The sequence below is a fragment of the Primulina tabacum genome, chromosome 5 (genome assembly GCF_025594145.1).
Source record: "Primulina tabacum isolate GXHZ01 chromosome 5, ASM2559414v2, whole genome shotgun sequence".
NCBI lineage: Eukaryota > Viridiplantae > Streptophyta > Magnoliopsida > Lamiales > Gesneriaceae > Primulina > Primulina tabacum.
The window spans coordinates 3,531,516-3,543,725 of record NC_134554.1 but is presented as its reverse complement, the minus strand read 5'-3'; the positions used below and the strand labels follow the sequence as shown (position 1 = coordinate 3,543,725).

At 35.0% G+C, this 12,210-nt stretch overlaps 2 protein-coding genes across 4 annotated transcripts; both read right to left on the bottom strand.

Annotated features, from left to right (window-relative positions):
- Positions 1-784: 784 nt before the first annotated feature.
- LOC142545580 (EIN3-binding F-box protein 2-like) lies at positions 785-4,238 on the bottom strand. The gene is made up of 2 exons (XM_075652836.1): positions 3,977-4,238; positions 785-3,366 (listed from the first exon to the last, which is right to left on the bottom strand). The coding sequence occupies exons 1-2, from the start codon at positions 3,999-4,001 to the stop codon at positions 1,451-1,453; spliced, it is 1,941 nt and encodes a 646-aa protein (XP_075508951.1). The 5' UTR covers positions 4,002-4,238; the 3' UTR covers positions 785-1,450.
- Positions 4,239-6,056: 1,818 nt separating this feature from the next.
- LOC142545578 (uncharacterized) lies at positions 6,057-9,605 on the bottom strand. 3 transcript variants are annotated; one of them, XR_012820307.1, is made up of 6 exons: positions 9,440-9,605; positions 9,181-9,325; positions 7,053-7,308; positions 6,718-6,805; positions 6,416-6,482; positions 6,057-6,317 (listed from the first exon to the last, which is right to left on the bottom strand). XR_012820307.1 is itself a non-coding variant. In XM_075652834.1 (6 exons), the coding sequence occupies exons 2-6, from the start codon at positions 9,231-9,233 to the stop codon at positions 6,264-6,266; spliced, it is 513 nt and encodes a 170-aa protein (XP_075508949.1). In that variant the 5' UTR covers positions 9,234-9,325; positions 9,440-9,605; the 3' UTR covers positions 6,057-6,263. The 3 variants fall into 3 exon arrangements, 2 of the variants coding, with proteins under 2 accessions (XP_075508949.1, XP_075508950.1); XM_075652834.1 differs by having other exon boundaries at positions 7,053-7,303; XM_075652835.1 differs by having other exon boundaries at positions 7,053-7,303; positions 9,434-9,584.
- Between the last annotated feature and the right edge of the window lie 2,605 nt (positions 9,606-12,210).

Genomic DNA, 12,210 nt, shown 5'->3' with positions numbered 1-12,210 from the left:
ATAGGAGATATTGACTTGGTTAAATAATCACGCGTACCAAACGAGGGATAAGGTGGGTTAAAAAAAATAAACCCACCTTATCACCCAAACCAAACACTCTCTTACAGAAGTAATTCTGTCACTTAATGCAAGCTGATGTCATAAAATGTTGTTATTTTTCAACAACTTCGATTTGACAAATTAAACAACGACCTTTTTTGGTTGGATTCTATTATCGGAAACAAAACTATGTAAAATGAATATTCAGGAACTTTGTAAGGAAAAATATATTATTATATTATTTTATCTTAGTCAAGCACAATAGAATTGATATGACAAACCACATTAAATTTTAAACATGTTAATGGAAAAATTCTATTCAACACTAGTGTCTAGCTCTTAGGGTTGTACATGCAATGTCAAATTTGCTCTATAAATTATGATGTCGCAGTTTTCCACACATCAGTAAAATTATTTAAGTTAATATTTGTGTAAATAATTAATATGTGCGAGAATTTTAGATTTAGAATAGTGTGCTAAAATTTTTTTAAAAAAATTGTATTGCACAGTTGAAAATGTCAAGAAATTGAATAAAGTACTAGTTAATGCCGGATTGATAAAAATGGATAGAAATATTTTTTTGGGAACATAAATTGAAAACGAGACTGATATTTTGATTTTATTTAAGAAAACTCAGAACGAAACAAAAAAAGCGATAATTTTTCTCTACCACTTTTTAACAAAACCATAGTATTGCAATAAAATATTACAAGTCCAAGCAATGAAAATTCAGGGAAACATAAAGTTAAGTTCCACAAAACACACAGTTTTATTATATCATATATCAACGATCAGAGGTACAATTACAAGACAAAGGAACCTGCAAATAGGATTCAATAATCCCACTAAAAACAACCATAGAGATCTGTCATGGAAACAAAAATAAGCTTAAGCTCCCACGCGAAATCTCGGGTCACAGGAACCCAAAATCTGTATAATTGCCCAAAGAAGACTACTGAACATCAAAGACAAGTCGAACACAGCACGATAATATGAACATACATACATGACTCCTAAGATATGAAAGTTTCGACAGGCAGACTCGAGGAAGCTTTATTGAGAACATGCTATGGGCAGTAGCATGAGGCTTCACAGATTGAAGTGGAACACGATGCGGGGAAGGCCCAGTAGCAAGGTTTGGCATCTGTATTCCCAGGAAACCAAAGGCAACGAAAGAGGCAGCCTCTCATTCGAGAGGCTAAAAAGGATGAACCAGGCTTGTCAAGCACAATGAAGCCTGGAAAAATGGGTATTAAAAAAAACGATATGCCTTTGGTCTCCATGGAAAACAACCTTGTCAAGTGAGCTATCCAAATACCCCCTACATATTGAGGGCAAAAACTATAGATATAATGGCTTCTATCGCTTATGCAGACCTTTCAAAACCTCCTTGGCATGATGTTTTATTGATTTATGAAAGGATGTCGCATCTCCACAACATCTCCGTCAAAGACTCGATGGTGCTGCCGCTGATAGAATTGCAATGCTGGAGATTTAATCCAACTAGTGTGCTTCCAAGTTTTTCAAGAGCTGTCATGCACTTGTTTGATATCATAGAGCAGCCAGATAGCGAGAGGATCTGTAAATTTTGTTGCACTCCACAAGATAAAGCATAAACACCAAAATCTGAGATTGAACACTTTGAAAGATCAAGATCATTCAGTAAAGGGCAGCTATCTGCCAGGGCTGCCAAGCTCGCATCAGTAACCTTTTGGCAACCATCAAGATTTAGCAGTTCAAGTGTTTTTCCGTGAAATCGAGCCAAAGAAAAGATAACTTCATCGGTCAAGTTCACACATTCACTAAGATCAACCTTAGCAAGCCCAGCCTGGCAACACTCGAAAAGTGGTAGAAGACCAGAGTCTGTGATTCCACAAAGTCCACTTAGATCCAAGTGATGCAATTGTGGGCAGAGCTTTCCAACCATGGCCAAGCTACGACTTCCAAATCCAGGGCAGCTGCGGATGGACAAAGATCGAAGGGATTCACAAGGAGAAAGGGTCAGAGATTCTTGAGATATATCTTTAATTCCCATGCACTTAACCAGGGAAAGGGACTTTAGTTTCGAGTTGGAGCTTGAAAGTGAGTTCAGAATCCCTTTTTGAGTAATCCTGTTGCACTCCTCCAATAGCAAGCTTTCAAGAGAACCAGCAGCTTTGGCGAAAGCTACAAGACCATCATCGGACACAAAGCAACACTTACGAAGGCACAAGTGTTTCAGGTTTTTGCAGCCCTTTCCCATTGCTTCGAGACTCAAATCTGTTGTACCCCGACACGAAGTTATCGCCAAAGATGACAGCATTTGAAGACCTTGAGCGTTTCCCATTACCCAAAATCCCTTCTGGCTCACATTTTGAAGCCCACTAAGAGTAAGCGTGGTGATGGCTTTTCCATAGTGGCCTATAACTGCGACAGAGTAGTCGGTGATATTCAGGCCCTGCAGTTTCACCTTAGTCAAGACCGTAGAACCTGAGGAAATGACACTAGCAATACCCTGATCTCCAACAAATGGGCAGTCTTTGACGGCTATTGATTGTAACTTGGGACAGTGTTTCGCAATGGCTTGCAGACTCTCATTGCCGATTTTTGTGCAAGATTCAATTGTTAATGCAACCAAATTGGGACAGCTCTCTGCAATTGCAACTATCCCTCTGTCCGAAATTGAAGGACATTGACAAAGATCTAGTTTCTCCAACAAATGGCATTCCTTTGCGATTTCAAATAGACCTTCATCACTAATACAGGGCAGATTCCACAATGAAATAACCCTGAGAGAAGGGCAGCCACGAGAAATCGCCGACAAACCAAGGTTAGTGACGCTCCTTAGAGATTTGCTTCCTCGGATGGAAAGTTTTCCAAGCCCACCACGGCTTGAAGTACCAACAGCAATAGCCGAAAGTCTAAGATCTGTTGCTTTCTTGCCTTCTACGCACCTTGTCAGGTATCCATCACATTCTACATCAAGATCTTTGTTTAAAGCTTTATCTATGTTCATTGTGTCCAACTGTCCGTTAGGGGTTTGGATTCTGCAAAAATCGGAATTTCGTAGACTGCTCAAAAGTGTCAGCCAATGCTTGGAAACACAAGCAGCGGCACTTTTCTCTCGGCCACCAGGTAAGCGACTGAAGATCTCAAGTAAGCATTCATCAGGGAGTACGTCGATGGATGGTTTCTTATGCTCGTATAGTCTCCCTCCAAAAATGTCTGGGACACTAACCCGTGGACGTTTTCTAGAAGGGCAGTAGATCTCCTCATGAGAACGTAACGAGAACATGAACCCAGAATCTCTGGAACAAAACGTGCTCCCAGCGTAGAAATCATCATCACCTGATTGAGCAATAACAATACAGTCAGATATATATCTCAATCCAAAGCCCTGTATCTTCTTTAACCAAAATCAGCAAAACTATGAACTTTAATGAAAATAAATCCACATAGAAACTATGCTCTTTCATTTTTATATTAAATGATTCATAGCTCGGACACATACATAATAAATTTGACTATATGTTCATAATTGGAACATAGTTAAACACTGATTTCCCAAATCAAGAAACAAGGTGAAATTTTCTCAAATGACAAATCCATCTAAAGATCTTAACAGCTAATTAGATCCACTGTATAAAAGGAACAGCGGAGAAAACCATGTCATTCAAGAAGTTTAGCATTTTCCTAACCGCAAACACAAGCAGCAACAGAAGGTTATTATCGTGACAAATCAAGCAAACAACTTCACAAACCCTAAATTCCACAAGAAATTAAAGGGATTCTGCTCAATGACCGATAAAAAACATCCATCGACTACTAACGTTATTACACCACAATCATGAAGAAAGATATCGCAAACACAGATTAAAAAGAAAAAAAAATTCCCAATTGTATGAATAAGAAAAGCATTCAAATCACAACTTAAAAGACCATAAAAGATAAAACTCACCCCTGTAATTAACCAGAGCAGGCATGGTTGTTCTTCACAAAAAAACCCAAAAAAAGCAAAAAAGACAAAGCTTTTAACAAGAATCAACACAACCCAGATCAAGATTTCAGCAGAGATTAGCATTCGAAGAAAAAGAAGACCCAAGATTTCGTCAAGAAACCCCACTCAGCAGGGGCAAAAAGGTAGAGAAAAGAAGGACGAAACGTAGCTGTTTTGCTTTGTTCTCACAGCAGACATACAATGTATTAACATTATATAATCGGGAATCAAATGCAACATGCATGAATTTAAATATATCAATTACAATTAATAATAATTAATTATAGGGCCAAATATTTGGTTTGGTGTGAAGTCTTCAGGTACATGATTGTGGCCGAAAAATCAATGCATGTCTTCTCTCAGTTCTTGCATGGTTCAATGAATCGTTACCGAGAACCGGATCTCCCGGTCACAGCACCATGGTCCGACACTTGTGCTAAATCTGCTCTCACAGGTAACCGCGTGGGTCAATATTTTTTCTATTTCTCAAAATATATAACATTTTGTACATCTAAAAAAACATAGAGATAATGTATATTGTTGTTCATTTGCAATAAATCTTATTTTTACAATATTCTTGTTTTTTATAACTATGATGCCGAGTTCATGAAAATAAAAAATACCATCGACTCACAAGAGAAAGTCTAACTCATGACCATTGATTAAATTTTTTTTTTTATTTAAATCAACTCGTACACTCCTATGTAATACGTTATTGTTATTATTTTTTTTTACAGTTGTGCTTAAATTACTCTATAATAATTGAGTCACTTTATGGGAAATTTTAAAAAAAGCAGGCAGGCAGGCTAGGATGAAGTTTCGATGAAGATGAAAATTGACGACATAATCCAGCAAGTTGGGGTCAACTAGCATATTTGTTAATGTCAACTTGGTAGTGAAATTAATTAGTAATTCCATATGATTAATTTTATTGCAGCCTCCATCGAAGTGAGCAAATACAATTCATCGTGGAGGTACATCGCATGTGTCTTTGGGATGGGGTTTGCCCATCTTGTTTCCAACGAGATGAGTGGAGGAGTTGCCATCATCAATTTTGAAATAAATAAAATTCGAATATTTTATATATTTTTTAAAATGTATATAAATTGTCACTATGGATATATTATATTGAACATCTCTCAACTGGGGAAGCTTCTGTCAAGGGATTGATGAATCCCCCTACACCTTAAGGATGATATAATTACTTCAAACTCGATATGAAACTTCGTACTTCTGCACATTTTTATTGACCAAACTCGTGAAATGCTTTTGTTTCACATAACTACGTACCCGAGTTTAATTGATTTTTGCAAGTATGGCCTGTCTAAATATGGTCCCTATCGGTTTACTCCCTTTAACAATATTTGTTCAACCACCACCAAAACTGAACCGATTGAATTGATTTAATCTAAACACCTAGAGCAAGAATCTGAAAAAGGGTATTTTGCTTCTAATTTTTAACAACACTTCTAATTTTTTCAGAAATTTTAAGAAAATCGAGTGGTTTGGTTTTGTTTTGGGCTGTACGTTTTGAAATTAATTAAAAAAAAAAATTTTAAATTTTTTTTTTTTAAAACTAAAGTTGAATTTCTTGTGCCTCTGTCGACACACTGGTCTTACCGCATACTCTCGTCTGCCCGCTACAAGACCCCTTCTGCTTAAGCTCAACGATCTCATTTGACTTAGCTTAGCTAATATTTTTCTGACCCTACTATTTTTCATGTTGATAATCGATAGAGACTATGGAGGAAGGAGAATTAGCTCTTGAAAAAGTTATCAACAATTGTAGACCAAAAGCTTCTGCATCCAGAAAAGTGGTCACCAACCACTCATCATTCATGATTTGTATAACAGTGTTGATAATGTTGCACAGTGTCCCATTATAAATATGATTGAGCTGTATATTCGAATATTACGATAAATTAAAGTAACAAAATAGGCGCCGAGAGGATGGCAATGCCGCAAATCCCATGCCAATTCTACAAGAGGTAATGGACTTGGATGGCTTTGACCATATTAGGTAACAGATTCAGACCAAGTATAGTAAAATCACAATATCATGGCACAAGTACAACACAATTGCAATATGATGGCACTTGAAAGTCCTGATTTTCCAACATTTCAACCCACCTCTTCCTATTTCAAACTGTACATTAACTCGTGTTTGTAAGGCCAAACTTACAGAAAATACAAGTCTAGAAATAATCCATCTCAAACTTTAGCTTCCTCAATCACATAACCCGCTTCCTCAATCACATAACCTTTCTTCGTCCCATATGTCCACAAGAAAATCGACCATTTCCTGGTATGAAGAGTTATTTGATTTATTAATAAGACTCCATATTACAAATACCAATAACAGAAGCGAATAAAGCACCAATAATTGGATAAGTGACCCACAGGGAGAGGAACAGGCTGAGAAAACCTTTTGCTAGTCCCCAACAGGCCTTCATAAGTCGTGTTCCAACTATAAATACAGAGAGTTAGTCAAAAGTCAAATGTGTACTATCAAGGTGCATTAAAATGTGAGAAAGAAATCAACAGAACCCATAACACGAGGAATAAGTTAAAATATAATAAACCAACATTTACTACAAATTAGAATCACAGTGCCAAGTAGTTGATCCACCATATTTTTTGACATAAGGTTTACCATTCATCCATACATACAGCTCAAGACAGAAGTATGCATAATTATGTACCTCAATACTGCCTCCCTAACTTTTCCTTGGCGCTGAGACTTTTGAGTGCCAACCCATAGAAGCCTGCTTTGGTTCCAGAGCGTAAGACCTGTGTAAAGAACTAAGCGTAAAGAAAATTGTAGAAATGACGTTGATAAGAAAGTTTGAATGTATTTCCAACGTATGCCAGAACAAACAAAAAACATTAGAACAAAGAGATGATGCTTCAGAGTCCCTCAGTTCTAACCGGAGACTAAACTCTAAGGGTGTGCCTCTCTGAATTCACGTATATACCATGCATTATTCATAATCTGTATCCATCAATTTGATTCCAAGAGTAAAGTCAACAGACTTGCCATGATTTACGAATTCAGAATTGCCGGAGCTTCCAATGCCACTGGATTGGCTGAGGCTCTGAGCTGATACACTGATCGATGACAAGCTTTTCTGGGATGGAAATGTGCTGATATCCAAGTCATATGTGCTCGTGCTCCAGAAGCCATCTGAAATGACTGGTTTATTCACTGCCTGTCCTTGAATTTTTAGTCCTTTTGATGACTCATCCGCAATAGTCGTTAGGGATTTAACACAGCAACCAATACATTTTCTGTTCTGTTACAAACCATATTTATACACATTCGCAAGAAATGCTTCCATGACAAGAAAATTGGAGCAACGGTCAAACGGACACCTACCAAGTCAAATTCTTGACAATATATGCAAATAATTAATGAGGCCTCACCTATCATGTATATACTACTAAAAATTGTTGGGCCAACATGAATTACGTGGGTGTATTGTGAAGAAATTGACTTGATAGGTTTATGTTTGACCACAGTAATATAACAGTATTCTCGATATTTCACATAAATAATCATAATTAAAACTAATATAATCTTTGGTAGAGGTTTTGCGCCTCTACACATAAACAACACTATCAAATTGTTTTTGACATAAACAAATATATTCTGATAGTTTTCTTAATAAACACCAGCCAAGTGATAAAGGGTCAATGTAGAACCAACCCGTAATAAATTGTGTATAGATAAAATACATAGAGGGGTATTGAGCTCGACCTCTTGAAAAGCAAAGCTAAAGATAATAAAAAAAATTTGGAACACAAGATGAATGATTTTTTACATTAGATGGTTGTCCAAAAGACAGCTGTCTGATAAATACAAACATATCAAAAAGTTCATGCTTTCAGACGATTCATATCAAATCCATTTCATCATCTGAGCTCTGATCTTTATTACGAATTAATGCAATTGTTAAAACATGTTCTGAGTAAAGGTGAACACTTCGATATTATATAATTCAAGAAAAAATGGAGTAGCTAAACCCCTTTAATTGCAACCAATTTATGCTGCTGAATCATATGAAAACAAAAAATACGAGGAAAACGGCGGCTTCACGTGGTTTAACAATTCTTTCCAATCAGCAGAGACAGCGATGATGCAATAACAAAAGCAGCCAGACATGTTTTCCAAAAGTAAAATTTAAATTAAAAGCATTAAAAGTGGAGCAAGACGTTGCTGAGTTCATTCTAGACTAGACCGCATCTTCTGTGTTCGCTATTTATTTGACACTTGACTTATGTTACTGTCAAGACTTAAGCCAAAACATATTCAAATATGCAAATGATCGACTAAAAATGATTGGCATGATTAACTGCAAACCAGGATGCCTAAACAGTGCTAAATCTGGTCAATGTAAAACATGCACACACGCATACACACAAACAAACACACACAAGATGTTACTTATGTATTCAAAGTAGCATGTTTTCTTCTACCGAAACATTAAGACATCCAAGAGACGGCAAATATGTTATGCCACACAGGTATCAAGGGGCAAATTTTCCAGTCTATGGGTATTGAATAGCGAGTATCCTGATCTAGTTTTCTACTTACAAAGATAAAATGGGACAATTTTTTGACGACAGCGGCAACTAACAACTGACATTTCAAACCAAAAGTGTCCAAGCGCAGTGGAAAACCGAGTTATTGAATGAGAGGGGATACGGGAAGTGAGAGAGTCCTTCCATTTGTAGAAAAAAAACATGTAAAAATTTATGGTTTTTTCCCACTTGATGAGCCACAACTGCCTACTTGCCCCAAGAATAGGTTCAACTCTTACCTCGACGAAATTTACAACACAAATCGATATGCGAATAATTCTGGGGACTTTATGCAAGAAACAACATAATTAAATGGCAAAAAATTCGACATTCTAAATTCCCATTATGGTAGAGACAGCGATTACATGCGTTTCTAAGAAGAACAAAGTTATCCACTCAGTAAATGAAATTTCCTACAATTACTACGAAAAACTTGACAAAAGAAAAACTTTCAGACACTAAATCAGCAAGAACACCGATAAGCACAAACCCCATTCATATTTCACCACAACAGATTAACTTTTGTATTATGTGAAGAAAACAATCAGGCGAAAAAAAAAAAGGATTAAAATCAGACAACATACCCCATACAAGCTAGGAAATGACTGATCCAAGAACAGAAACAACTGTCAAGCATCGTATACCTAAACTAACACTCCAATACATGAATTCCTCTTCCCAAATCATAGAAATCTCTCAACAGAGAGCTTTAGCAGATCAGCATAAACCCTGTCAATTTTCACGAAACTCATTAACAATTCAAAATTAATTACAATAATTCGTACGAAAAATTAATATTATGCATAAAACAATCAAAAGGAGAGGTGGGAAAACAACTTTTACCGCGTACGATTAGGCATGAAAAGCACGAGCCGTAACAACCACTGAGAACGCCTGTTCGCCAAACACCTAGACCAATAAATCTTGATTTGCTTTTGTTACCTCCACATCAATTCTACCACATGAAAATCGATCGATTTGGTTTATTTTGGGCTGAAGGTTTTGATATTAAATTTATAAAAGTTTTTAGTTTTATTTTTTTATTTTTTTTATACAGTAATAACTCGCCATATATCTTATATTATTATATTAAATGTGATCGTCATAATAACTATCCTAGACGACATCAAAATACTTAACATCATAATTACTTTGTGTACCATACTAAAAAACTACTCAAGTCACTCAATATTTTACACATAAAGAAATCTAAACAAATTTTTCTTTTAAATCCAACAACTTTTCTAAATTGAAAATAATTTTGTGTTAATTGTTTAGTATTATTTGATCAAATTAAAAATAATAATAACACATGCCACGCATGTAGATATTTTATTATTTTATATATATATATATATGTATGTATGTATGTATATCAGTCAACAACACAAACACATTAAAATCAAAAGAAAACATACACACAAACAATTAAAAAAAAAAAAAAAAAAAACCATAGCGGAAATTTAGTGTCTGGACAAGAGAATTCTATTTGTACATGATACTTTGGCAATGTTAGTCGCTAGAACTTTGAAGGAAAAAAACGCGAGAGGGCGGCACTGCAAACCTGGTTGATGGCAATGAACATTTCTTCCAATTGAACGGAAAACATGAACGTGAATACATGAAGGGGGAAAGTGGGGAAAGGAAGTTAAAAACTAGATTATCAATTTCATCATATCACTACGATATTTTTATTAACAAAAGAAATTGTGCTTATTTAATTAATTATAGACAAGTGTTTTTTGGAAATTTGAAGATACCAAAAACAGTTTTTTTAAACCTATCAAAGATTATAATTTGATATAGATCTTTAGATGTCAACTTCTTTGGAGTGTTACTTATTTTGATAACATAACTTACACTTATTTTATGACGTAACATTTGTATCGATTCAAAGGATGTTGGTTTGACATATATTAAATAGAGTTGTCAAAATGAGTTAGGTTGGTCGGGTTTATCCACCCCGCCCAGCTCTGTCAAATAGGCGGTTCCATGTGACAATTTTTAGATCCACCCAAATGTTAGGTTGTTACATGTTGCGGGCCAACATGTCAAAATTCGTCTAATATAACTAAAAACTGACGAATTAGCATGCTCCGATCTGTCAAATGACATATTGTGACGGGTTGCGAGCCCACTAGCTCCGTAGCCCGTTTTGACGGCTTTAATATTAATGAAAGTTGATAATTCAAATACTTCAATTCCATCTCGTCATTAAAAGACCCAAAAAAAAAAACTCCGATGTAGGATAGAAAAATCCCCCGAGGATGTCGCTGAATCGAGTTCATTTGATAACATTGTATTCATACGGAAGAAGAATCAACTCTTCAAAAAATTAACATTTGTGAATCCTACATGATTTGTGTGTGTGTATCTACGTCTGCATATATATATGTATATATATATGTGTGTGTGTGTATTTTTATTTATTTATAATTTAAAAATCATTATCATGTCCCAATTGATGAGCAGCCCTAAGAAACATGGGTGTCGGCTTTCACGCGATACTTCCATTAATGGACGCGTCATATTTTGATAGTCAACATCCATTTCCTAATTGAAAAGACTCTAAATTTGTCGGTGAACCTCTTCCAATTTATTGATTTGCCTCTCGTCTCTTGTACCCTAATTTCCCCTTCCACACCAATTGTTTATACGTAACCTTTTTTTTTTTTTTTTTTTTGCATCACAAATGATGGTATTATGTTATGAATTCGAAATGTTGCAATATAAAAACTATGTGTTTTATTAATTTTATTTGAGTTATTAAATTTGAGTTTATGTTCCTAACTAATTTGAGTAGGTGAGACGTGTTAATTTTACAGATATTTACAATAAAAAGTAATATTTTTAGAATAAAAAATAATATTTTTTCATGGATGACCCAAATTAGAGACATGTCTCACAAAATACGATTCGTGAGACCATCTCACACAAGTTTTTGTCAATTAATTTCATGATTAAGTTGTTTTTTTGAGTTATTATTTCTTGTCAATTAATATAAAAACCGTGTGTTTTATTAACTTCATCTAGTACGTGAGCTAGAATTTTCCAGAGAAGATACTTTTTGCTTTTCTTTATTAAATTATATGGATTTTTTAAAGTAGATTTTTTGTCGATATTTATCTGCATAAATAAACCGATGATTCAAAGTCAGACATAATTATCTAGATAATTGACAAAATGGGAAGGTAGAATGTTCCACACAAAAAAAAGTTAGACAAGAGAAAAAATCAATCGATAATTAAACCTATAATTTGGTTCCATGTGGGAGGGGTAAGTACTAAGTACTCTATGGATTAGATGTAACCACACCCTACTTATCTTTAAGACAACTTTCGCTAATTCATGTCGAAAAGATAGTGTTCATTAATAATTGTTAGGTCTTTACACCAAAAGTGATATGATACTGTTTCACAAATCAATTTATGATACATATTTTTAATTTGACTCGATCCATGAAAAAATATTATTTTTTTTATAACAAAGTATTATTTTTCATTTCAAATATGAATTGAGTCGACATATTTCACGAATATAGATATGTGAGACCGTCTCACATGAAAACTACATATTATTATTATTATTATTATTATTATTATTATTATTATTAT

Excerpts from the sequence above, each read along its gene's own strand:
- LOC142545580 (XM_075652836.1), bottom strand. The coding sequence starts at position 4,001 with ATGCCTGCTCTGGTTAATTACAGGG. Across the intron at positions 3,367-3,976 it reads TGCTCTGGTTAATTACAGGG|GTGATGATGATTTCTACGCT; the intron begins GTGAGTTTTATC and ends TTGCTCAATCAG.
- LOC142545578 (XM_075652834.1), bottom strand. The coding sequence starts at position 9,233 with ATGCTTGACAGTTGTTTCTGTTCTTGGATCAGTCATTTCCTAGCTTGT. Across the intron at positions 6,483-6,717 it reads GTTAGGGAGGCAGTATTGAG|TTGGAACACGACTTATGAAG; the intron begins GTACATAATTAT and ends CTGTATTTATAG. Across the intron at positions 6,318-6,415 it reads CTCAGCCTGTTCCTCTCCCT|GAAATGGTCGATTTTCTTGT; the intron begins GTGGGTCACTTA and ends TCTTCATACCAG.